This window comes from Bombus terrestris, chromosome 3, assembly GCF_910591885.1.
Source record: "Bombus terrestris chromosome 3, iyBomTerr1.2, whole genome shotgun sequence".
Classification (NCBI taxonomy): domain Eukaryota; kingdom Metazoa; phylum Arthropoda; class Insecta; order Hymenoptera; family Apidae; genus Bombus; species Bombus terrestris.
Window position 1 is genome coordinate 4,637,182 of NC_063271.1, and position 27,249 is coordinate 4,664,430.

The 27,249-nt window shown below is 41.5% G+C and overlaps 1 protein-coding gene across 3 annotated transcripts in view; it reads right to left on the reverse strand.

Moving 5' to 3' along the window:
- Positions 1-27,249, reverse strand: part of LOC100642360 — an 86,480-nt gene that overhangs the window by 47,895 nt on the left and 11,336 nt on the right. For 2 of the 3 annotated variants that reach the window (XM_020868468.2, XM_003394160.4), the window contains exon 3: positions 1,293-1,352. In XM_020868468.2, coding sequence (XP_020724127.1) covers positions 1,293-1,326 — 34 coding nt within the window. In that variant the 5' untranslated portion in view covers positions 1,327-1,352. Of the gene's footprint in view, positions 1-1,292; positions 1,353-22,013; positions 22,133-27,249 lie in introns of those variants that run through there. The other variant, XM_048404409.1, reaches the window with a different exon arrangement.

The following is a 27,249-nucleotide window of genomic DNA, read 5'->3' on the forward strand; positions in this document are numbered from 1 at the left end:
CGTCCGTGTAACGTGTTGCTTTCCTAAGACGCTGATCTTCTGGCTCCGGAATTCCCGATCCTCTCATCGTCCACGCGTTTCAGACGCGAGTCCAGGACGCGCCAGCTCGAATCGAGAGGAATGTTAATGCGCGTTTTCCATGCTGGTGAACCAGTGGAAAAGAAGATATTGAAACGATCGTTTTCAGAAAAAAGTGGACTTTGCCAGTGGACGTTAAAGAACCGGCTACCATTTAGAGGGGCTACGGGAGAGGATCGTTTCAAGGGAGAGAAGAATCATCATCGTGCAGCCTCTTCCGTAAAGGGATAGCTCGGACACGTTTCTATTTATTATAAGTCGGGAAAAGTCAACAATCGGGAGCCGGAGTCGACCGTAAATCACGACGGAGTCGTCTCCTGGCGCGCCTTAACGTTAAGGACTGGTATATGTAACCTATAAGAGGGATGCGCAGGCGGCAGTGATATATCGCACGAGTCCCCCCATTGTCTCTGACTAAGTTCACAGCGACGGGCCACCGAGCAACGAGACTCTTCCGAGTATTAATTACAATGTCCGCAGCCAAAGCACCGGGGTTCGTCTGGCTCGGGTTTGGTCAGAGGGCCCGGCCGATTTTTCTTTCGGAGAGAATCTGTCCACGAGTAGACCCGGTAAATTGTATTTACCGAGTCGGCCACTTGGGAGGATTTGGTCTTTTAAACGGTGAGAATTAAATAATTCGATATTTGAAACTCTTCTCCACCAGATACATCGTTTGTCAGTGAAACGTTGTCGCTTGATATTTTGAAATCTTATTTTTTTTGTACTTACGTTGATACTTTATCAGTTTGAATCCCAAACAGCGCAATCGCGCTGTTTAGATTTTGTGTCGGAAAGTCCCAATACATTTGAACGCTACAGACGACTGACGGTATTTTGTATTTCATCGTTATCTTCTCAATAATTTTTATTGAACAAAACTTGAAATATTTATAAACTGATAGTACGCATATATAATAATATAGATGTATTTCATAAAGTAACAAATATGACGGGCGCTATTGTGCCGCTTGTTTCTCTTCGCGCTGTTCGGGATTTTTCGACTCTGCTTTTTCAATGATCCCTGGGACTCAAACGGTTATTATTAGATTATTCTACTAATACCAGGTAATTCGTTTGTTACAGTTACTCTTCGAGAAAAATTGCAATCGATTATAATTTGTATTCTTATGAGAATTGAAAATTCTGATTGTAAAGACCGTTAGTTTAAACGAATCTATTAAATTTGATAGTAATTCTTGAAAATTTTGACTCACCATTTGGAGCCTGCCTGCAGAGCCTGGCGAACATCTTCTAGTTTGTCGCTGATCGTCTACCTGCGAACAAGAATTCGCTCCAGATTACCATCCAGTCCACAATTTGACGGAAACTAATCTACTCTAAATTAATCTTCGCGACTCGACCGCCTACCGACACGCCATCGTGTAATAAGCCAAGAATTTCCATGATTTTCTTCCTCTTTAACGGAATGAAACAACCATTCTTGAACCACAACCATAATCACGAGGTGGAAGAGTATCAAAATTCATAGTAACCAGTGATTCAACACCGGAGCAAGTATGATGCTTGAGGCAAGTGCGAGTCTAACAGGATATTTCCTTAACGTTAATAGCTACCAGTCATTCTCTAATATAATTACGAGCTTTCTTTGACTAATAGGCAACGACAGGTGATCCTCCTAGCGCTCCAGCTTTCTCTACTGATTTTACGGAGCTGTCCCTCGGGGCTTGTCAGCCGTAGTTTGTCGATTCTAAATCATATTGCCACGTGGAATCATAACTTCTAATTCCAAACGACCTACTCCACAGATCGTTTTCTTCAGCAGGAAGAATCTCGTTTATAGAAAATATATCTTTCGCGTCTCGTATATTATGCGTGTGTGTAAAATATATCACCGACATGTGCTCGAGATCAGTCTGAGAAGTATTTAGGTGTTTCGAGTGTCTTGAGAATAAATGACGTGACATTAATATCTATTTTACATTGTCTTCTTTTAATATCAAATATCAGAACAGAGCTAAGTATAATAAATGAAAAGATTCGTATTGGTCGCTCTCGACGATTTGTTTAGCCTTACCGGGCTACGAAGTACTTCAATAAATTTTCATCGGTCGCGTCATCTGAAATTCTGATAGAACAGACCCGTTGGGAGATATAGGTCAGGTTCGATGTTCGATTCGAGAGGAAATAATCGTTCAGGGCCTCCCAACGCGTCCCTCGACGACGTTTAGAATCGAAAACACGCGAGGAATGCTTTCTCTTCAATGTTCCATTCCTTACCTTGACCAGATAGCTATCTGCCTATTTCAACAAGAGACACTTCTCGGTAGACGTCGAAGAAGTTTCTGAGACACTAAATCAAAGATCGAATTGGATAGATCGAATTAGGAAAGCCTGGCTTCTAAAACTGTATTCTGGAATTCTTTGTGGAATCAAGAACATTTAACGGGATATATCAGGTCTGTAAATATGAAACCGGAATTTGCCTATAGATGACCCTAGCTGATAATGTAATTATCACTAAACTGCGTCATCGATGCCAAAAGTCTTTGTTGACATCTCACAAACATTTTCGACTCAGAAAATACAAGTTTCATGCAACAGCATAGTTTGTAATAGCGTTGAACATGTCGAATTTTGTGAATGGAAAATACGATTTGCGGACAGCATTGATTTTCTGTTACCATTTGAAGAAAACTGCTGCAGAATCGCATCGAATGCTTGTCGAAGCTTACGGTGAGCATGCTCTTGGTAAATCACTTCACTTCTTACGAAAATGTACGAAAATGCCTCGATGACTGGTATGTCTCAAAAGAGCGACAGTTTTTTTGGCGTGGCATCCACCAATTGCCAGACAGGTGGGAAAAATGTATAGCTAGCGATGGGCAATACTTCGAATAAAATATTTTTAATCATTTTCATACAATAAACGTGTATTTTCTATACAAAAATTCCGGTTTCATATTTACATACCTGGTATTGTTCTCGTTATAAATTTCTACCAAGTAATGAAACGTTCAAACTTACGTTGCTCTTAATTGAATATTACGGAGAATTATTAAAAATAAATATAAAAAATTCATTTTAAAACAGATGTTTTCTTCTTTTAGTAGGACGATGTTGAAACTCATACAACCAAGAAATTGTAAATCTTAGCTCGAATGGAAGTAGTTTGGTTGAAACACGCTTAAATAAATTTATTGAAATCGATCTGAAACGTGTACAATATATAGAATATCCATAGCACACACGTACACGCGAAAAGAAGAAGAATGCAGGTAGCAGAACGTCAGTAGACACGGTGAAACTATCATTTACAATGATTATTACCATACGACAAGCGACAAGGGGGAGAAAGATGAGAAAGTCGTCGGGCCTCTACATAATTGCACAACGCACAGGACACGTGCATACGAACGGGGAAACACGATCTGCTTGGTGTACCATTTGTACCACGTGCTGTTGCGCATAAATGTGCAAAAATGATTTACATCGTTGCCCCTGGATAACATTCTTTCTATTACTTGGTTCGAAAACTACCCATTCCAGTTAGTTCAGCCTTAAGTCATTAACTTTTTCAACTTCTAAGGTAAGATCGGCTGTGATTAACCAATCGCCAATTCACCTTACAGAAGATTGATTTCCCGTAGGTAATAAACAACATGAAAACAGAGAAAGATTCGCATAAGCAACAGGTGCGTCCCAACAAAACTCTACTGCTGTGGCTATTAACTCTCGCATACTGATGTCTGGGTCATCGAAAACCCTGTACTTGTTAATCATATCTCTAGCAGCATTTATGTATGTTTCTTCCTAGCGAAGATTATTTTATTATCGAATTATTTTTTAGAAGGATTGTTAGACTTTTTATTGACTCTTTGGTAGTTAGAATTATAGAAGAAAGATGCGATTGAATTTGAAATATTTGAGATGATGTTTTTGAGAAATACGATAGACGCGATCAAAGTTGGCAGAATAAAAGCTTGCGATACATGCAATCAAAGTTGGCAGAGTTATGTTTGTATCGGAACAGATAATACGTATAGTTCTGTATGTAATAATTCTTTGGAATTACGAAGTTTATGACAGAGTAATTTGCTACTGAAGCGTGTGAAAGTGAAAGTATGAAAATCTAAATTACACGCTGTCTAAAAACCTCACGAATTATATCCCAACTCATGTACTATCAGAGTGTTGGCGTGAGTATGAAAGAAATACCAAATCTATATTCTCAAAAATGGCTATCATTCCTGACGAATATCATAAACCTAATGACTGAATCTAGTAAATACAGTCTTAGTAAATCACTAATGATGACATCTGATTGATTATTTAATTCCTTATGATACTGCGTAACTTGAAAATTATATATATCCTTGTATATACATATACGTGTGTCTTTAAATATTATTTCCTATTGTTATTACTGTGCCATTTTAGCAGTACGAACAAATTAATGTTGCGTATGATTCAATGTACACATATACGATTCGATTTGCAGATTTCCAGGAAATAATACAAATTCGAGTGTCCAATTTTTGCAATCTTATAAAAGAGCATTTTCATTAAAAAAATACGAATCAATTTCCACCGTTTGACACCATCCACCCAATCTTACTTAGTTCCTATCCCTTTCGTCACAATAAAAAACGATAATCAAGCATAATGCCTATCGACGAAAAGTTCCAATTATAGAGCTTTAATAACCCGACAATTAAACAGAAAAATAACAATTTATCAAAATTAATTCGCAGTGCTTAAACTCTTGGTCTTTCATCGCGAGAGAAATTCACGCCCGTGCTATTGAAAACACACACGATTGAACAGCGCGGTGTCGGCATTCAACCCACGCGCGCATGGTAACCGTGGATCGCGCACCGGGCCAGCCGTGTTTTGTTCAGCATAATTATCTGGGATACAGCCATTAATTAGTATCGCTAATTATGTGGAACAGCGGCAGCGACTGCACGCCAGGGCAGAACGAAACGGTTCCGCGTGGAGAGGCAACTCGATTTATCCTATTTGTCGCGCATAAATAACAGATTAGTGCCGAGATATGGTAGCTTATGCAAATGCGAGGTTCAAAGTTTATAGCATCTAATTAACAATATTGGCGTGCTCGAACTTAATAAACCAGATCGCGACCGGTTTCCGTACTTTAATCGACGAATCTGCGATCGCCGAAAATTCCACCGGAATTCGACGTGAATTCACCATCGGCAACATCCAAAATAGATGACTTCCTGCCTGCGCTGGAGGATGTGTGACCCAGCGCCAATTACGCCCAATTTTTGTACGCCGTGCCGTAATAACGTATCGTAAGGTATTACCAGCACGACGGTCAAGGTGTAATAAATTATTCAGCACGCTCGAGCAATAAGCGAGCGCGTGGTGCCCGTTTCGCCATTCATCGCCTCGTGGCTGTTCGCCAGTCCAATTCGATGATTAAGGACATTGGACGCCCTAACCAGTATCGATTGGCTTACCCTTTGTTTCTTAATACACATATATTGTCAGAATTTGTATTATGTAAGACGAACGCTGCTACTTCTTAATTAAAACGTCCTATCTATCATTTCGAGACTGCACAAAGTTAAAGTTCCATCATCTTTGGGCCATTTTATTCATACAATTTTAAGATATGTACATAGTGATTATTTCGTAATAGCCATTGATACTTATAGCAATAATTTCGAATTAATGATAAAGTTAGCAGATAATTCGATATGGATGGAATTGAAAATACCAAATTTGGATTCCAAGAACGTTGCCAAAATTTTCCATACAAGTATTGCAACGCTCAGGTAAACGCTGGTATTTCTCGAGATTTTGAAGTATTATACTGCGCTAACTTTCATCGTCCGCTATTCGATAACGTTCTACTGGGATTTTTCATAGATAGTAAGGAAACGGCGCTTTTCATGTGTGAGTGCGCGGCTCTCGCCTTTTACTGACTTTTTAAGTATTAAAGTTTTAAATACAGTTACGATCAAATAAATAAATTTACATATAATTTCACTCCGTAGTTAGTTCTCCTTGTATCGTTTAAAGTAGATACCCGATACAAGCTACCATCCTAACGATACTTTTTGTATTGTTCACGAGTATATTAAAAGAAAGAAAACCAACATGTTTGATACTGGTTATGCCGTGATCTCCATCTGCAATACGATCCAGATATTCGATTCTGGTCATCTTCAGTTTAATCGCACGTGGGAATCGAATCTACGAATATGATCCGCTTATAATCAACGACGCGTGGTAATACTCGTAAACAAATCCGCGATAAAAGGGATATAAGGGACCTTGGGGGACGATTCCTCGGAAGGATCGAGCGACGTTCAATGGGCAAAAAACAGGGTCCAGGACGCAGGGACACCAGAGAAGTAATGCGACGCCTTGATGGACGACTCGATCGAGAAGCCGGAAGTGGGCGGTTGAAAAACTGGCATTTAGAGGCGAGCACCGGGCACCCTGCCAACTCCTTGTCCACCGTGGATATGGGAGGGCTGAAAGCAGGTTAGGCCAACACATCGACCGGCTGTTTGACATAACCAGTTCGAAGCTGCGGGCAAGGACGCCACGCTGCCTCTCATTGCCTCTTTTCAACGTTCTCTCGAGTAAGCTTTCTCTCTGTTGCTCTCCTGAGACACAATCGGCCGTTCCTGACCACCGCAATGCATCGTGATCGATCGCTGCCACTCAGAAATCGAGCTTCTTGTTTCTCCTCTTTCAACATCCGAACAAGAGAGAGCGAGAGAGAGAGAGAGAGAGAGAGAGAACCCAGAAGAGAATCGAAAAATGACGGATAAATCGTGGATTCTAACTTCGTATACAACATCAGGTAACTATTATTGCGGCAATTAAGCGGATAAGGTGGCAGAAGTAATCGAGAGCCAGTTTACTACGCGTCAACGTCGTAAACTGTGAAATAGCTGGATTGGAAAAACCGACTGGTTTCCGAGAATCTTAAATCTTTCTTCTTGCATCTATTACGATCGTCGTAACACGTGTTCAAATCGACGGTGAACTGCAAAACCGTCAGGCTTGGAGAAATGATGGATGACAGGAAATCGAAGGGATCGATGTAGGTCCAAGAAGAAATCCACGGGTTGAACGTATATAGAGCTTAACGGAATACTACTTAACGGAGAACCTGCCAGAAGAACCTACCGTCTTCGCGATATTAATTTACAGAAGGCACGATGATGTTCGTCTATCCAATCTTCAGTGATTTTTGCTACGATCAATCTGAAGTAAACTCGATGAATTGAAACGACTCCTATAATTTCGCTAAAACCGCCATGGGAGACGAAAGAAGCAAGTCGAACGGAGTTCCTTTCACCTCGGTATATACGTGCGTGTAACAAAGAGAAAAGGAAGATGTACAATTTTCCAGAACATTAAGTAGCAAGGGGAGAAACGGTACGAAGACGGTCGTGCGAGCATTTTTACAGACGTCGATCGGATCTCTACCAATTATTCCGAACGAAATTAAAATAAAGCCAATAAGACCGTGCGTTGGAAACCTTTTACAGGCAAACCTTTTTGCGGCCTGTCAGATCTACCTGAGCGATCACCCTGCTGGGCCTGCTCGGAACGAGCGGAAAGGAAAACGCATCTCGTCGAGGCAGCCGCGTTTTTCCGTTCTACGGTCTCTGTGCGTCCTACTGTACACGTATACACATGTACGTAACGCGTGGAAGATCGGGCCCCTCGTTCGTATATACGACGCGCCACTGTCCGATCGTTAAACCGTGATGGAGGTAAGTTCCACGAAAAACTGGATCCGTGGCGTAACAGGGTCCCTGCGGTTGATTGTTGTTCGCCAACCGAGTCCATCGAGTCTTGGCCTCAATGAGAAAACAACCGTTTACGATACGTACATGCGAACTTGCAACGGTCGTGCGCGGCTTTTTGCCCGAAACGATTTCGACGAACTTTCCGTGCACTCGTCAGAAAAATCGAAATTATTAAGTATGGAGAATGAGAAAGACAGCTGACGATCTGTACGAGTGTGTGAAAATCATAGATGATACACGATAGGGATCTTTAGGCGAGGATATTTTTCTAACAATTTTAGGTTTTTATGAATACGATCGAAGAAACGGAATGTTAGAAGAAATTGTTTCTTTTTTTTAGATATTTTATATATTTTCGTATATTAGGTGTATTTTCTACGTTTTGTGTCTTTAAACTTCTTATAAATAAATTTGTAATTTTATAATGGCAATTAATAATGTCTCTGAAAAATATTTTCACACCATGTCACATAGAAACGAATCTTCAGGAATTAAATTATTTCGTACTACAAAACCGACCAATCCATCCTACCAGAAGGATGTTAAATACTATTCCTAAAAATCGAAAAATAAAATGTACCTGAAATCATCCATCTTAAAGCTTGACTTAATAGATGTCTTTTAGGTAAATTATTAATAGTTCTTGAACTAAATACTTCTTAAGAAGAACGAACAGGTTTCTGATAACATCAAGTATTTTAATATTCATTGATAAAAGCATAATCCGTCTGATAGATAGTCCGAGACTTTCTTAGAACTCTGTATCTACCTAAGGAAAAAATTTTGGAAAACTACAAGCGAAGGGAGCCTTCGTCTTCTAATAAGACAGTTCCAGTATGTTAATCGAGGCATAGTTGGGTGTTCTCGGATAATTATAGTTTGTGAATGAGATTAATAGCGATAATGAAATTACGGGATTAAAGGATCGATAATTTGAGTCGCGATACGCGTACACGAAACATCCGGAGTAAACCTGTTATCTGAAGTTATGGAGCTTCCGTGATGGAATCTAAGACCACTGCCAAATAGAAGTCGTCTTTGGTGTTCCTGCGCTAATGTAGTTACTCTGCTATATCCGTTATTCTAAATGGATTCGAATTCTTCGGCGATCATTTAATTTCTTGCTGCGGAAACCTAGTGAGTAACGTAAAATTCCAACTACGAGAGATCTCCAGAAAATATCGATCAAATAACGGACAGTGAAATGAATGCAAAAAACAAGTTGATAACTGGTTAAGAAAATACATTTCTACGTTCATGGGATTACTGTCATTAACACGGAAGAGTTTTCCAGAGATAAACCTTGCATCGTAAAGATGATGAAGGTTGCCATTATTTTTCTCTTTCAAGACCGGTAGTTTCGCTGCACAAATTATGAACAGCACAATATTTTAACTCTGCTGGTCTCCTGAAAGTGAAAATTATGTTTCAATAGACAGTATGTTTTTGTATCGTAATAAAGGATAGATATTGATTAATAAATAATGTTAATATCAAAACTAAAAATATCCCTGAGATATATTTTATTTCGCCTGGTCGTTACGATTCAAAGAGATACGAACGTGAAGAATAATTGAAAAGAACAGAGTCAATTTTCCATTCGATATTACCAAAAGACAGAATACTACAGACGTACACGGTTCATCGAACAACAGACGAAACGCGGAGAGAATCGAATCGAATCGATCAGAGGAATAAGGACGTAGTGCAGATCCGGATCTACGGTGCTTGGTCGTGGAATTATGGCGGTCATAATGCGGTCGGCTACGTCGTTTCTGATTGTTTCACGTTAAATCGTCCTCCACAGTTACCTAAGAGGAGCGGAGAGAACATGACCCTGTTGCGTGTTTATCTGTTCTTCTTGCAATCTTCGCCGTAGCATCGCGAATGCGTCGGTCATGCGTCTTAACGCCTGATGTCCATCCGATGCGGCAGAAATAAATTTTAACGCGGATAAATCGTTTTAATTAAACAACGCCCGTTCCACTGCATTATCTGTAATCGCCATTTTTGCGGGCCAAAAGGAAGAAAAAAAATATCGTGACGTGTCACAATGATATAGTAATAGCGGAATTTAATTAAGAAAAAAAAAGGAGCTTTGATAATATGACAAAGTATCGGATCTTAAAATTGCTCGCATAAAAGAAAAACGAAAAAGAAAAGTATAACTTGTATCTTCCTGTGGTCTTCGTACGTAGAATGCATCGCGCGTCTTTCGAGGGTCTTATAGATCCTATTCACGTAACGAAACCATTTTAATTGAGTAATATTGGCAAAGGGGCGAGGCTCTTCATTCAATTAAAACGAACTCGCAGGTCGGCTGAGAAAAATTTGGAATCGCGACTACCCATGTAGGAACTTCCGCATTGATAATGATAATTAATAGACTAACGTTATAATTTATTGGGGAACGTCGCCTTCGTTCATTATGCCGCGATACTTACGGCTAGCCCGCGCGCATAACTCAATGGCAAAATTTATTGCGTCATTAAGGTAATGCATGCGATACACCGCGATGTAGATAACATAATCATTTCATGCGTAGAGTCACGTTTTATCGAATGATGATCGCGATGCGAGCGCGCCATGCCGCGCACCCAATATCTGCTTCTATCTCCTCGTCGAGAATAGTTACAAGACGTGATCGGGACCACAGAAGAGATCTACATCGTATGAAATCGATACTGAAGACGATGCTCAATGTCCGATCAGTACATCAACCATCTATTACCTTAATAGATTTAAAAGAAGTTCAGTAATTCTCAGACTCGATGCCTTCATATCTGTAAATTACTAGTAAATCTACTTATTATCGAATTTAACAAAACCACGCCTATTTGATGATAAATTACAGTCGTTAGTCTAGAGATTGGAGTTTGAAAAATCGATGAATTTATTTTCGCAGAAATATTCCAAAATTAGCTACCTGCAAATACAAGTTTACCAAACAAAATGAAATCACACGCTATTTATCTGACTAGCTGACAAGTTTCACTGATAACCGATGTAAGTTTTGCAAATGTAAAGAACGATCTCTTTTACAGCAAAGAATAAAAACTCTATACCGTTTGCATCGATAATTGAAATAATTATTTATCCGTCAAGATGCGACGAGACCGTGGGCTAAGAAATATATTAAATAATAATGAGAATATAAATTCTATACTGGATACCACTACCACTTCAACGCTTCGATTACGAAAACTTGATTACTCAGAACAGAACTCTACTACTCGGAGTAAAAAATTATTAAAAAAAAAAAATGTTAAGGTCGTTCAGACATCTTTTCGAGAATATTCTCGATCTCCAATGATCGAAACCGCGTCACGTAGGTTGGCGGCATTGTTTCCTGGACCGTGTCCAAGGAGAATCGTTCTTCTGCCAGAAAACGATACCTCGAACTCGAACGTACACGCAGGATCGGAGCAGGCGGACACGAAAGCGAGGATACGCAACGAACTGGCCACCCTCCGTGTTCACCCGGTAAACGGATACGGGTATGTCTGGACACCGGATATCGCGGTTCGTTAGCCGCGTGTCTCAAGGACCGGAAATCATTCTTTGCTCCCGACGTAAACCGTGCATCGCGAACTTTCTGCCGCCCAGCACCGTTAATGATCGTCGGAGGACGAACAACTCTCTTTAAGAAGCCATTTCTGATCCGACCAGCGGACTCCTTCTCCTCGCTTTGATGATCCTCTGGGGACAACCCGCTCGTGTTTATACATGTACCAGCGGAAAAACTAGATTTGAGCTCACTGTTTTATTTCCTGTACTTTAATAGGTTGCGTCGACTTGTTTAAACGATATCCACTATTTGGAAGGTATTTTTGTTTAATGTTTACATTCATCGATTCATTTCCTAGAAAGTAATAGATAAATCGAGTAGATGGTTTTTAGTAAGAAAATTTCTGTTGGAGAATTTTGGAAGTATTTGTACTAGTATGCAAGTTTAGTTAGTTAGTTAGTTCTAGTATTCAATGAAAGTTTAGATTCGTTCGTCTGCTTCCTGCACTTTAACAGATCAGACTTGTTCGTATGTAGAGTAGTACGTGCAATTACCAAATTTTGAAGAAATTATTATCAGAATGAACCGATAACGACAACACGCTAGAATCGCGGTGAAAATCGCGCCTCTTTCGCTCTTATAACTGAGATAGAAATTTAATTTAATTCGGAAGGAGAGCTCGTGGTGGTACCGGACGGACCAGTGGCGGAACGAGTTTTCAGTGAACGTAAAAAAGTATACGCTTATATCCGGGAGAAATGTTAATTAACCGCGATAGCCTGATTGCTATCTGCGTGTGGATATTAGATGTCCTAATTAAGGGGAGTCGAGTGCGATATGCGGAATGTCAACGACACCTCGTCGAATCTCTTCTATCGTCTTTCAAGAAACCGTTTCGTGAATATCTACGTCGTAACTAAAAACAAATTTACGAAACCGAAGACACAGAGCGCAAAAAAGAAATAAGATCTCAGAGAAAAAGAGAGGACAGGGGAAAAAAAAGCACGAAGCTGTCGCAGCAAAATCTGGCCAGGTCGGTAGACGTCGTAAATCTCGCAGTTGACGCCTTTCGAGAGGAAAACGACGCTGGCCAATTTACGATCGACCAACAGAGAGACGTGGGAAGAGCGGAGGTGTTCGATGGAACACCAAAGAGGAAACGTCGTCCTTACTGACAAACGGTACCGGTGGAATTCGCGGCAGGTCCTCCGCGTCTCCTCGCCTCGATTAACTTTCTTCCACTTTGCTCGTTTCCCTTGAGTCGTTTGTTAGCCATTCTATAGCCTCGACTTGGAACACGTAGTAGTATAGCAACGAAGAACGGAGAATAGTCGACCGTGTACGTACTTAAGACTGTCAACCGTATCGGATACGGAACGTCGATAATAGTCAACCGGTGTTCCCAGCCTGGCGTTTGCTTGTTAACCATTGACCGTTTTCAATCCGTCCCACGTCAACCGCGTGTCGCCGTAGGTGCGAAGACACATCCTCGAAAAAGATCCTGGCTCCTGATCGGCCCACGTTTCGCATCCATCGAACCTGAGAGACCGAAAGCATCGTCCAGTCCTTTTGATATCAAACCGCCTCCCTCGGCAAACATATTTTCGATAAATGCTCCTAAATGAAGCATCGTGTAGCCTATAGATACGTACAGGCGTATGCTACTACGAGAATCCTCGATCAACTTTGATGTTTCACTGCATAGCATACTGAAAGTTTCATGTTTTTCTTGGAGAGTTTCTTTAGAAGCTGTTAGTTTGGTTGGAGATCGTTGTTTTCTTCTGTTCGTCGGCGTTCTTCGTTCGCGGGGGAATGAAATGGAGAGAGGAAACACTTGTGTGTATTACTGGCGTGATCGTAAAGCACGCGTAACACGATGATCTATACACGTTTTAAAGGAAGGCTAATAATAGCTCGCTCGCAGGTGCTACCTTTTCTTGGGATCGTTCTTAGAGAACACGCAGAATGCATTCGATCGACTGTTAGTAATACGCACGTATTATATTATTATGATGTGTCCAGGTGATTGGAATTTTAATTCTTTGATCGACTGTCTCGCTATCTTCACCAGCTTTTAAAATTAAATTCGCGAACTAAGACATTATGATATTAGATACGTATATAAAATAAATAAATGTATCAGGTACGTACTCGTACTTCGTTATACCCAACGAAGGAGAAACTTTACTCAGGATTTTCTAAGAATATACAATCGGAACAGACAAATCCTTTCGACGACTACTCGAATGTTTTAGGAATAGACGTTTCTAACAAGGAAATATTAGACGATTAAGAAATGAATATTGCGATTACGATGCGTCGTACGAGATCGTTTAATTGTGATGTTGCAAAGTTCACGAGTCGTACGGAGTGGGAAACAAACAAACAAGCTGTCGCTGTCTCCCTATAAATCACCATTAGTCGCTTAAGAGCACGCAGCGCCTAGTCGTCCGCGTTGAGACCACCTTCTCTTCCGCGTCTATAGTTCCCCTTGACAGGCACTTAACTTTGATGCGAGTACGATGATCTGTAATCCCCCCTGGTACAAGCCATTGAGATATTTCTAATCAAACACGAATAAGCCAGCCAACGTCCGACAATACGGAGATATCGTTATCGTGCATATCGAGGACATCGAATAAATTTCCACTAGCATCTCCAGCTTCCAACCATCGTGTGTCCCTTCATTAATAACCACCTAACGGCCCAGCGTTGTCGAACTTTTCCTCTTAACTGGGAATCATGACGGATAGTTCGTTTATCGGACAACTCGAGATCGAAGTTATTTTATTGGAGATCCTCTGCGGTCGTCGAAATTTACTCGCCTTCGTGGAAATACGATGATATACCGTGAAAGTTGAAGCGTAGTCCATTAACACGTTGACCGCCACGCAAATTTTATGTTTCGTTCTAGGGAGTACAGCATACATAAGGTATATTAAAATGTCGCGATATAACACACTATGATATTTAATTTTATGTTCTAATAAAAATTGTTTATCGTATAACGAAAGGTTTAAATTAACATTTTTGAAAGAGCGATACTTCCATTCTATTAACTTCTACAGCGAAATTGCTACAGGATCACGCTACTCGCCTTTGCTAAGAGAGAAAATATCGTCGGAGCATAAAGCTCGGTGGCGATAGAGGAAAAGGGCAGGCCGCAATCTGCGACACAGGGCACGGTCGCAATTTATACTTGTACGGTATCACGTTGAACATAAAGGTTGATCGTTAAACTAAATAACGCGTGTCCCGAGCCTTGCGTAGCCACGTTTTCGCGTCGCGTGAATACGTTCGCATGCTCGTAAATCCAGCCACGTAACCGCGGTGTGAGTTAGTGCTCCAGGTTGCCTGGCTACTCAGGAGTCTAACACGCCACATGAGAACTCGAGCGACTAGAGGCTGTTGGATTTTTTTCTTATAATTGTTTAAAAAGTTAAATAATTCGCAGCTGGAGGAAGCTAGTGAGCAAAAAAGAAACGGGCTGCGTCACGTTATAATGTACAGGTTGTCGAAAGTATTCCAACACTTGGAGATACACTTTTATGAGCATGTTATACCATACACGAAACATTTTCAAATTTCACCATTATATTAATCGAATTTCAAAATTTTTTGTTTTATATTATTTTGTCAACGTTTTTTGTTTTATATTATTTTGTCGAACTACGTACGATCCATTTTGTTCTGTTGAGATAAACACCGCGACATTTCACAGACTTGGTTTCACGTTTTTGCGAAGGTGCACTGTTGTAAAAAAACACGTTTACGAAAGAAAGACTTTTCGGACAACCTAATACTTCGTATGATAACTTTTATGACAGACAACTTCCCCTATCCACAGAATATTTTATTATAGTACTAGTTAATAATCGGATGCATTCTCAGTATCCGATTCGATTTCGATCATAAAAGAAATGTTGTTCCCCCCACACACCATACTTGAATAGTATCAATAATCCACACCAGGATATCGTATAGTAACAATTTGCTTCCAACGATGCCTCCACAAATGATCGGCATAATCGTGACTGTCGAAGAATATAATACCTTTTAATTCCTTATCTAACACTTTCTCCATTTCCCATAGATATCTCTGACCATTCTGTAGAACAATTCCATCCAGCTCATTAACGCCCTTGACGAAGGCCAGGCAGTGGAGTATCGTTCGCGCGTTCCATCCATTGAATCCACCGGGCAATAGCGATATTGCGGCGGGTCAGTACACCTTGTAAACACGGAACGCACTCACCGAAGGCCCCCTCTAAGCTGGCAAGAAGTGAGTGGCAGGATGAATGCGGCTGATTACATTCAAGAGGCTTTTTCAGCCAGCCGTAGCAGCACGCCGGTATAATAACCCACCGAGCTCAGGGCCATGGTCCACCGGACGTTGCGTATCCTTGCCATTGTACGGCTTTTATTCCACCGCGTTTTCATTGCGCGACGCGACGCGTGGACGGGATCTAAGTACCGGTATTATATGACCGGGTCCTTCGCCCTGAGACACGAACGCTGTGTTATAACCTAAGTGGTCTCCAAGGATTATAAATCGCGCGAGTCTGCTCTAATTGCATCTGCTATCTTTGTACACTCCTCGTTCCTTCTATTGTTCTTTCGTCTGCGTTTCTTAATCGATCCAGAGTGGACTAGTAGCGTTAACAAACCATCTGTGCTTTCTTTCGTTGAAAGAGGTAGGCTCTTGTACATGGTTCTCGTTTTAGGTGAAAGGATTAACGAGGTACATGTTGCACGGACTAGCTTCTTCTTCCTCTTCTTCTTCGAAGAGACTGATAATCTTTAATGAGTCTGTCTAACGGTTGTCCGGTAAAACCTCGTCTTACGGTTAACTTTTGCTTGTCTTCTGTTTTACAGAACGAATTTCTGTATTTGAAGTTTGAAATGATCTGTTATGCCTGCAAGCTACCTGGTTAACCTGTTCGTGGTGTAAGAAACTATTTAGAAAATAATTGCTTTTTTAAACTATCTTACGTCTATGACACGAGATGCAAAAGTTTGAACTCAAAATTCTTGCTATGGTTGTAAAAGCGTTGCGCGTAATAACAGCCACGATGTTAAATATAGTACCCGCTACATTTGATGATTTAATCAAGTCTCGCTGTTGCTAGACTATAGAAAGGTTATGAGTTCTCTATCAACAGGTCTCTACGATTCATCAAAAGGAAATTCATCAAAAGCCGAAACACTCTGATTTATCGTAATCCCCTGATTATCGCAACAGTTTCCTTTTCACCTGATTATGAACGGTGTTACGATGTACGTGTGTGCGACGAGAGAGTATCGCTGCATTCATTACTCAACACCTAAGTCGGATGGAAGCATTGTCGACAGTGTCGATCAGCGTGGCCATCAATCACCGCATCAGCCAACCGATCGGAAGATCGTTATTACAGATTAACGTCGACGTCGACGATGAGTGTACAGGTGAACAGATTGCAACATTGTCTGTTCCTGGTTCCTCTCTCCCTTCTTTCTTTCTCTCTTTCTTTTTTCTTCTTTGTCGTTAATTGGCTTTTAGTTATGGCGAAATTTTCAAGCATCCCCCTCGGAGAGGAGGAGGGGATGAGCGTCTTATTAAACGGCTGGGGTCGTTAAAAAATGAAATGGCCCCCTCCTTTCGATATTTCTGCCCGGTCATGCCAGCATTAGGCCTTTCATTCGCCTCGGCCGAGGAACTCAAGCAGTCGCTTGTCATCGCGCTTAATGGCAGCTTTGTAATGGCGATGTTCAACGCGTGAACCACCAACCTCCTTCGAACCGCCATAAAACGTTACACACTGATTATTTGCGTAACGCGTAGCGCGAAAAATCGGAATCGGTGACTATTAATCCTGCCGGTTGGTTGCGTGCAGACGCCGATCGCTAGTAGGACGCGTGTAACATTGTACTCACGAGCAATCAATGGAACGACGCGACGTACCTAATAGCGAGGAGTTTAACTGCGAGTTTCCCTTGTCCGTTTGACGTCACCTAGCGATTATATCGCAATTACTCCGCGGAAATCATCATTATCGTCCGACAAGGAAAATAAACGGAGAAAGAGGAGAAAGAGAAGAACAACAAAAACGAGGGTCTTATCCGTGCTCGTTTGTTATACGCGAATACGCGTGCGATGGGAGAGCACGTATGTACAACGATAAGTATCGATACCGTACCGTTAGAAAATTCTAATTTCAGTCTGTTTGGAAAATGTTTCCTGTCAGGAGAAAACGTGACCAGAAAGTACATGTACAGCGTCGTGCAAAAGTAGTTTTAAAATTTATCTCCACGTAAGAAGACACAGAAATTTTCCCACGAAAAGTATATATACGTGTTGTATAGTCGAAGCAGCAACATAAATAATCTACGACTTTTCTACCGCGCTGTATACATTTTATACTTCAAGACACCTTTTCTTATACATCTATTTACTGTTAATCCTTAATCCTACTACGCAATCCCTTTATCATTACATCGAAGGGCAATAAACGTAGAAACGTTCCTTCAAAGTACGTTTAGTTGCCGTTGTGATATTATTAACTTTTGCAGAGTACTGTATATCGAGGACGAGTAGAAACGTATGATTACGCGTTGGTATTGTAGAAAAGATATTGGTAGAAAAGTGGAAGAGCGGTAATCAAGTCTGGTCTTGGCTTATCACTAACCAACGGTATATCGTTATCTCATCAGTACCGAGTATTACAGGAAATCGTTACGATTCCTTCGATCCGCACCATGTACAACATATCCATGTGCGATTACGTAGCTGTGTGATGTTCGTTGCGGGCCCCCCTCCGCGTGTACTTAAGGGTTATTATTAAGATAGCAGAGAACATATCCGCGCCGTAATTAACCCTAGCCAATATCGGAGAAGCGTGCTTACCTTCGGTCGCTTCCAAGTTCGCTATTAGACGGGTCTGTTTAAGGAGTCATTTATTTCAAGCAAATATCGAACCGCGGATCGTTTGGATATTATAAGAAGGACGAGAGTTAATTCGGACAAATCCCTTTGGGTTTCTATGGATATATAAATATGGAAAGAACACCTTGCGTTGTAAGTGAACATCGAAGGCGTTAACGATCGAAGAAGATCGTTAACGACCAATTTCGAGCTAGCCGCAAAAACAAAACTTCTGTTAATCGCATATGTGTAGATTATAATGATTTACACAAGTATAATTACGTAGTAGACACTTGATAGGGATACCGTAGCTATTAACATTTATATAATATTTCATAAGTTACGACAACAGAGTACCAACGTTGTATGCCAATAACTTTTAGCAGCAAAATATATCTTAACTTATGTCTACGATCATCAAGAATTCAGATTTACAAGACCAATCAAGCATCAATCCTGGTACGTATCAACGTATACCGATCTTAGACAAGACATGGAATAAACGATGGACGTCATTTATGTCATGAAAACTAATATTTTAAGAGACCGGAAATACGTACCACAAACTACACCTTTTGTAGAATTTATACGAGACCATACTACAATATCGTAAAATTTATACGAGACCGTATTACAGTTAAAAAAATTTCTTCATGGTATCATCCTTGAATTACGAGACCAGCGTGGGAACTATCATGGCCCCTAACCTCAAACAGACTATCTGAATACCAATTTGTAGACCACGAACTATGGTAGGCGATTTGGATTCTCATTTTAGTATCTCTGATAACGTAACTAAATTTATTTGTCATATTTCCTTTTACTTCCTTCTCGCACAATAAAATATTATATTATTAATCGAAGAAGATTATCATACAGCAGATACTGTAATTACATAGATTTCGTTAATAAAGAAATTTTCTACAACTACCTCCGTAGACCTTTTTCATCAAACAAGAAATCTGTAATTAAAGACCTTGTAAAAAAGACCTTGCGATCACTGGCTATATGATTTACAGGAATTCCAGCGGCGTCGAAAATAGCCTATTCTTTGCTATTGTCTTTTATTACCACAGTGTCATAATCGATGCTCACCGGGGTAACCAGCTTTCTAATGTGCGAATGTGCCTTTAATAATGGCTATTAAGGCTAATCGCATGTGCGCGATGATGGACGACACATCCGGCTTCGCTCAAACGATTCCGATCCCCTGAATGGATTAGCCTGTTCGATCTTTTCGATCGAGGACACCCAGAAAGCGTGGCGCGAGTCGTTGTATCAACGATGGCCTTGATTTTTCAGGACGTTAATTCGCCAGTGATTATACAGGTCGGACCACTTCGGGATGGCCCACATCAGGCTAAAGCCACGCGAGCAACTCTCCAGTAAAATATATGCATGAAAAAGCACAGCATTTACGTACGGTACGCCAATCTACGATCATGACATTTCCATAAAAATACGTATGCCAGGCTTACTACCGACAGAGATGGCGACAGGAAGTTTAGCCAAAGAGAAAACTCGCCTGTACTATAATCAACCGGTGGAATCTTCGAGATTGATGCCGGTGGCTTCGCCTTCGTTTCTCGATACGCGTGATCTTGTAATCGACCAGCCTGCAGAGTTGATTCTAGAACGCCTCAACAGGTATATACATATTGTCGATCGTAAGTACCATCCATCATAGGACACGATTACATTTATTGGAAAATTCGAACAAATTTTACTTCGTTCGGTGTTTTATGTACGAAGCTATAATATATAATAAAAGAACAGCGAGGTGAACAACCGTTGCCACGACGCTAATAAGATGAACGATATATTAAATATGTTTGTATCTTTAGTACTCAGAATTATAGTTCAGTGTCATAGATAGCCAATGGTACTAATTGGAATGCGAGATTGTATCCAAGAAACAATAATTCGTTGCGACAAAGTTATTTCGATAAAATAAATAGCAAGCCGAAAGTTGTTAACCGACGTTCAACAGCGGACAAAGTACTTAGTTTCTTACTACCTTTTACGAAATTCGATAATTTATTCGGCTGGTTTTTATTCGCGACTCGCGGCTCGATATTCTTTGCATAAATCGCTGATTAACGAGCGGAAACGTTGCAGCGTCTCTTGAAATCCCTTAGCGAGCTGGACGCGGATAAATTGATCGGACGAGCACGAGGAGAGTCGAACGACGAATGGAAAAAAGAAAAGTCAGAAGCCCGTAAGAGGAGTTTTATCCAGGCAATTGGCTCGTTGGTTTTACTATACTTTCAGTGGGTTGTAAATTCTTTCGTAGATATTTTCTCGGATCCGTGGATTATCTGACGACGTGAATCTCAATGTACGTACGCCACCAGCCATAAACATTAGGGCATCCGTTACGTTCAATATTTCTTAGTGAGAAGTATTTGATTCGTACTAAATATCAGTAGGTGTCCTATTACTTACTGTCAGCGGTGTATGTCGAAAAAAGAAAACTAAGGAGAGAAAAGCATCTGAGAATATTTCTTAAGTAACGATCTTCTATCTTAATCTTCTATCTTTTAATTTGTCTTGTGTCGCATCATCAATTATTTTTAATACACTAAACTATAATTTTACCTTCGTGTCACTCTTTCATCCCTTTCACCTTCCCGGAAGTGGCCTGACAAAAGTCCCTACGCACTTGTAATTCTTTTTGGCCGTCAGGTTTTCTCCGAAGAACTGTCCTAACCACGGTTACTTCGTAGAACAGGCGAGGGAAATAAATATTGGAGTGGAAAGTTCGAAGAGTCGAGCAACGATGAAGATTCTATCGGGCGTTTCTCTGTCCGCGATACGTGGCCATCCTCGAAGCACGTCCGCAGAATGGCGGGACGAAAGGGGAAGCATTATATTCTAGAATCAGAGGCCGTTTCGGAGTCAATGCACGGTCGCGTGGCACGTGTGTGCATATGGTATTAAGCCGAGTACAGGACGATCGAAGAACGCGTTGGCCGAACGTTCGCTTCTCTGACGGAGAGTGGGGAGAACAATCTCGCTAATTGTCGGCAGGATTTTCAAGTTCGAGCGTCGCATCTCATTAGGACCACCAGCCACAGGACATCGAGTCAATCAAACCGAGGAAGAGAGCTCTGCCCTCGTCCGCGTAACAAAGAACCGGATTCGCGCGCTCAAGAAAGGGAAGAGTACTCTCTCTCTCTCTCTCTCCTCCTCCTCCTCCTCCCCCGCAACCAGCCTCTGCATTTGCATGCGAAAAAGCATCGCTGCGAAAGACTGATTCGCTGGTACCACGATCTCGAGAATTCTCCTTGTTTCGGCTGCTGATCAACTAACTATTGTTAGTTTAACGATTGAGAGTTTTTATTCCTCCAAGTTTGACCAAAGATACTTTGGTGAACTGGAGCTTGACGAATTTTCGTTAGAGACGAACGATATTCAAGTATAGAGTTATCACGATTTTATCTTTAAAGAACAGAACAACTAACTCGATAAATTGCTTTTATGAATCCGTCGTTGCGAGACATTTAGAAATTAAAGAATACAAAAATGAGGTACACTGAAACTGAATCACGTGCGATCCCTAAGGAAGGAACGGAAAGGACGTGTCAATGGACCGGAGGTTGCGTACGTTTAGGCTTTCTCGTTTGAAAAAAGAAAGCAGAAAGAGAGAAAGAGGAAGCGAGTCACGCTCACGTCATCACGAATGCTGCCGGCATTCACGACCCCCATCACCTCACCCTTCGTCCACCCTGCTTCGTCTAACCACGACGTTGTTGCTTCCACTCACCTTCCTCCTTTTCTCTGTCCACCGAACTCCACGGACTCTCCGCCACGGAGTACACGTGCTAAACGCGGACCAACCACGAAGCAAGAACACAAAACGTTGCCTCGGCTACGTTCAAGTTTCACGGACAATACACACCAACCACTGTGAGAGAGAACTCGGAAGCACACTGAAAAACCGAGATGCTGCACGGTCTCGGATGTCTAACCCTTGTTGTCTTATTCTACTTAAGCCAAGCGACGCGCCGCGTGGAAGTGGAAAATCAATTGGTCGTTTATGATCGATTCCTTCAGCGAATAGCGTCGTATAAATCTCGTTATGTCATCGTATAAATAATTTGATACCTTTAGTTTGTATACTAAGCGTAAATAAACGATTACTGCTTGATAATTAATTTACACAGGTAATTATGACACTTGAACGACTATTAAGAAATTATTGAAATCGCTAAGAATTATTATCCGATTTAAAATTGTCGACTATAAAGAAAATTCGTACTTTCGATTATAGCAAATATTTCATCTTTATACGTAACGATATTAAATTTCTTCTCTATGTCCATTAGGTTGCTCAATCGTTGCTTTTACCAATTATTAATCATCGCGTTATTCACTTTTATATTATGCTTGTCTGTTAATTGTATTTGTTATTTTGTATTCTTTTATTTTTTATTTTAATTGTAACTGTAGTCGTACATTTTCCGTAAGTGCCCCAATTACATACGAACGAGAGTATAAATATCTTTCATTTCAAGACAGGCACACCGACGATCTCCTACGTCCTACGTAACATCAACCACCTCTTCCTCTACGAACTGAGAGCAGAGCCAAAGCGTTTCTCGTGGCGAAGATACCAAGGCTAGCAACAAAAATCAAGAAGCCACGCATGAGTCAGGCAATGGGATCGCGTTCTGAAATGAACGATACGAAAGAAGAGGAGAAGGCGCCAGTCAAGATCTGGCAACGACGGTCTGACCGCGGTGCAAGAGCGCGCGACGAAACGAAGCGGATCCCCGCGGATGATTCCTCGTAGGTTCGTTCTCCGGGGCCTTAGCTCCGGTCGATCTCCCTCATTAACATTCGACTCTTTGTCTCTGTCGTTGTCGCGGTCGTCCTACTCCGTAAGGTCGTCCCGGTCGGTACTCGAGATCCTCGCGAGAGAGTTCTTCTTCTCCTTGTGTGCCTCGTCTCTGGTTCGGCTCCTCTTCTTCTTATTTCCCCAACCGGTCGACTTTTAGTAGCCCTCTGCTCGCTTCTCCTCTCCGCCTCTCTTCTCTACAACTCTTTTCCCGTCTCTCGCCCTTCTTCTTCTGCTTCTCCACGCTTCGAACCGACTTTTTTTCCACGCGCCAGCCGGATGAAAGTAAGAAACTCGGTGGATGGCGCGAAGAGCAAAGAGAACCACCACCGAAGAGTATTCCTTGGGTGATTTCGATGTAACCTCCGATGTCCTTCGGTTCTATACGCTATAACGACGATGTTCGAAGGTAGACGCGGGTCAAATGGACGTTAACGTGGCGTGTCGCTACCAATTCGTTCGATTTTCTTCTCCACTTCGTCACAAGTATACGACGACGGACCGTCATAGCGTAAATCGCGCGCGGTCTTTCATGGTTTTCATCCGCGATCGAGCAACGTCGATTATCCTCTTGGTCGTTTTATCTTCCTCGGTAAGCTTGATTTTCATATATATAGTTGGTGTTTCAACGGCGAGCCGATGGGGTCCAGGGATTTGAAAGGTAGCGTGGAACCGGGGCAAAAAGAGAGATGCGGCGGGAGGCCGCGCGCGGAGTGCGAGTTTTTTAATTTTATGAGGGACGTTTATCTTATGATTATGTTGATAACTTCTCGGTAAGAGCTCGTAACGTAAATTGAACCTCTGACAAGAATTTCGTGAGTGACTCAGAGAACGGGCGGACCATGGGGAACGTCAAGGTGAAAGCCGGTCGCCAAAAAAACCTACTAACTGTAAATGCCCGAAAATCGATGGCATTAAAGTAAATGGCTGACCTATACCGGGTAGCTGCCATTTCTAAATCGTATCGGCTTTGTCACTTACTAACCACGATCGATTTATATTCCCATATATCCTCGTCTTCCATCGTCGATGAAGTTCTGCGACTCGAATTCGAAATCATAGTTGCCATCGCACGCGAAAAGGAATAAGAAACACGCATCATAGAATCGCCTTTCTCTCATCCTACACCGGTCGTCCGCGAGATTCTCCGGTTCGCCAGCCGCGGTGCCGCGTGTATAACTTGATAAACAAGTTTACTTGGAGAAGCCGGTATCTTATATATACTCGCTTACACTGGGTGTCCCGAGCAAACTGAATACTAATTGCTGAACCGTTCCATCCGAAACAAAACGTCTAAGCTGTGTTCGATTTAGCGCTTACATCCTCCAGTATCCTTCAACTTGAACCGTAACTCTGTATCAATGGAATTTTATGCCTTTCAGATCAGATCTTGTATATGTGTTACCGAGTGAACTAGATCTACTTGCAGACTGGTTCGGTGCTGTGAAACTATTTATGATAAATAAATTTTCGATTTGCCGCCGTTGATATTAATGCGCAAAATAAGATACGTATCAGGTTATTGGGTTGATCGGAACGTTCCACCGATACAATTTGCTTATATATTTCATTAGAAAATTTTGTAGAATATATTTTTACGATAATTAAAATTTATATTTTTATTGACAAGCTACAAGATACAGAAACGTGGTGTAATATTATTGAAGAAACGAAACGCTATTGAATATTTGATTACGAAATTGTTGCGTAATAAAGCAGGAAACAGGGAACGGGTGAGACAAAAGATTTTTCTTGATCTTTTCTTAATCTTCATAAAACTTTCTAACGGGAAGAGTGGTTGATTCTGAGAGTCGGATTACACAGGCGCTGCAGGAATATTTTAATAAGAAAAATGAAAAGTTCAACAACTGCGAAATAAATGAATTACCACATAAATGGAAGACCATAGTAACAATGTACATTGTGTCGAAGACCGACAATAGAATTTTCTATTAGATGACGAAATAAATGAATTGCCATATAGATGGAAGACGATCCTAAGTAACAATGAATACTGTGTTGAAGACCAACTAATAGAGATTTCAGTTAGTACAGCAGATAGATGGTAGATAATTATAAGTAACAATTTACATCACGTTGAAGATTAATCAGTATGTTGAAACCATCGGTTCTTTTCTTTTCAAAGAACAAAAACGACAAAAAGCTCTCTAATCGATCTAATATACGATTCCCTTTGATTTTAGTCTTCGAAGAATTTTAAAATCGTGGACGATCACCCGGTAGATCGTTCGAATCCCGCTGATTCGCGTTTATTAGCATCCCCGGGAGATTTAATTTTCCCGAACATCTCGAATCAGACATTTCTTCCATCGTTTTAAAAACGTTCTAGACAGTCTTGACGTCGTGCACAGTTCGTTTGTAATAAATTTGCAACTGGATCTTTCCGTCTTCTTCTTCCCTTTCTTTCCTCCGCTGTCTGGTATTACAGATTCAAAGTCCAGTAGTCGACGAAGCACGATAAGAAGGTGCGAGACTCGAGCAAAGAAATAATGCCGAGTACGCAGACAGGACGCACGCCAGTTGAGATAGCAGGGACGGGAAGCCAGAACGTGTAGACCTGCCCGAGTCGTTCTACATCGGGGATTAGACTCCCTTTTAAACTCCTTGCGCGTGAGCCTCAACGATCTCCCTAATACCCCAGTCACGGAACTTCGTTCAACTCCCTTACGTCCTCGTTTGTTTCGCGTTCAACTCCCTTACGTCCTCGTTCGTTTCGCGTCCAACTCTAAATCTATGGTTTCAAGACCACAAACTTCTCAAAGGGTTTTAACGAGAAGAGTTTTCGTAACGCAGAAAGCGCCAAGAGCCGTAACGTTCCTGGAATTATCATAATTCCCACCGCATGGTCGTCCTGCGCTTGATATCATCTAGGCGCGAGAGACGCGATTATCCGGTGTTTCCATTCGTCACTTCTCAGCTCCGGATCAGCGGTCCCGTAACATTAAATAACACGTGGCGGACACTGGAAATTAAGAGGCAAGATAGCCCCCTCGGTTTCCCTCGGAAATGCTATCTAGATAGCGGCAGCAGCCGGAATCGAACCCGGGCAGAGCCAAGTAATTTTGCTAATGTCTCGGTCACGACTCGACTTCTGAATCCTTAAAACGGGTTTCCAATCTGATCCTCGGAATCCTGCTACGCTACGTCCCAGATTCCCGTCGCTAAGCCGAACGAAACGGCCGTCTATTACATTAACAACGTCTTATTCGGTGTCGCGATGAAAAATCAGATATCATCTCTAGTCCATTGCGGTTAAGGGAATTTCGTTTTACTTCAAGGAGACAAGCACAAAGCCTACGTCTCCGTCTGTGAGAGAGATTCTGTTCTCTTGCCTGCCCCTCGTAGTCGTCGTCGTCGTATCGTGAACTTTGAACTCGACTGTCGACTCGCGAGTCCTCTAACCGTACGGTGAAAGTTCGTGGCCGGTATCGTTGGATCTGTGAACACCGGTAATACCTCGCCCATAAATCCTGACCCAGCTGATGACTTACTGCTTTTATCTGGCGACCATCCACCTACACTCGGCAGCCGACTTTTAAACAATATCTCACTTCTCGTGCACCTTGTTCCGCGTAAATGTTCGCTTGTACGTACACGCACCGCCGGAATTTAGGGGTATGTAAAGCAGTGCCTCTGCTGACTGGCCTCTTAAAAATGTCTTACTCCCTGTTCCGGTGTGCAACCAGCTCGCGATCAATTCTGTTCTACGTGCTGCAAGCACGTATACCTCTTCTGTATTTCTTCTTGTTTCCTCCTTTTTTCCTTTTATTTATTCGTTAATTTAATATTTATTGGAGGATCGATTTACAATCTATACATGGGAAAATTGTCTTTCGTTACATTTCTTCCTCCCCCCCCCCTTTTTTTGATCATGGACCAACGATCTACGATCTTGCAAACGCAGGGAAAAGGATCAATATATGCAAAAGCTGTCTCTCGCGATAATTACAGAACGTAACACCGCATGAATCGTGAACTTTCTTAGCCTCGGTTCTGCTATTTAAAGTATTCGTACCTTTGGTTAATCTTACGGGGATCTAACGAGAAATCGATGATTGTATGCGTTCGTGGAAAAGGTCACTTGAAAGTGATCAATGATCCTGGGTGCGCAACTACATGCATTTTCTATTATTCGTTTAAT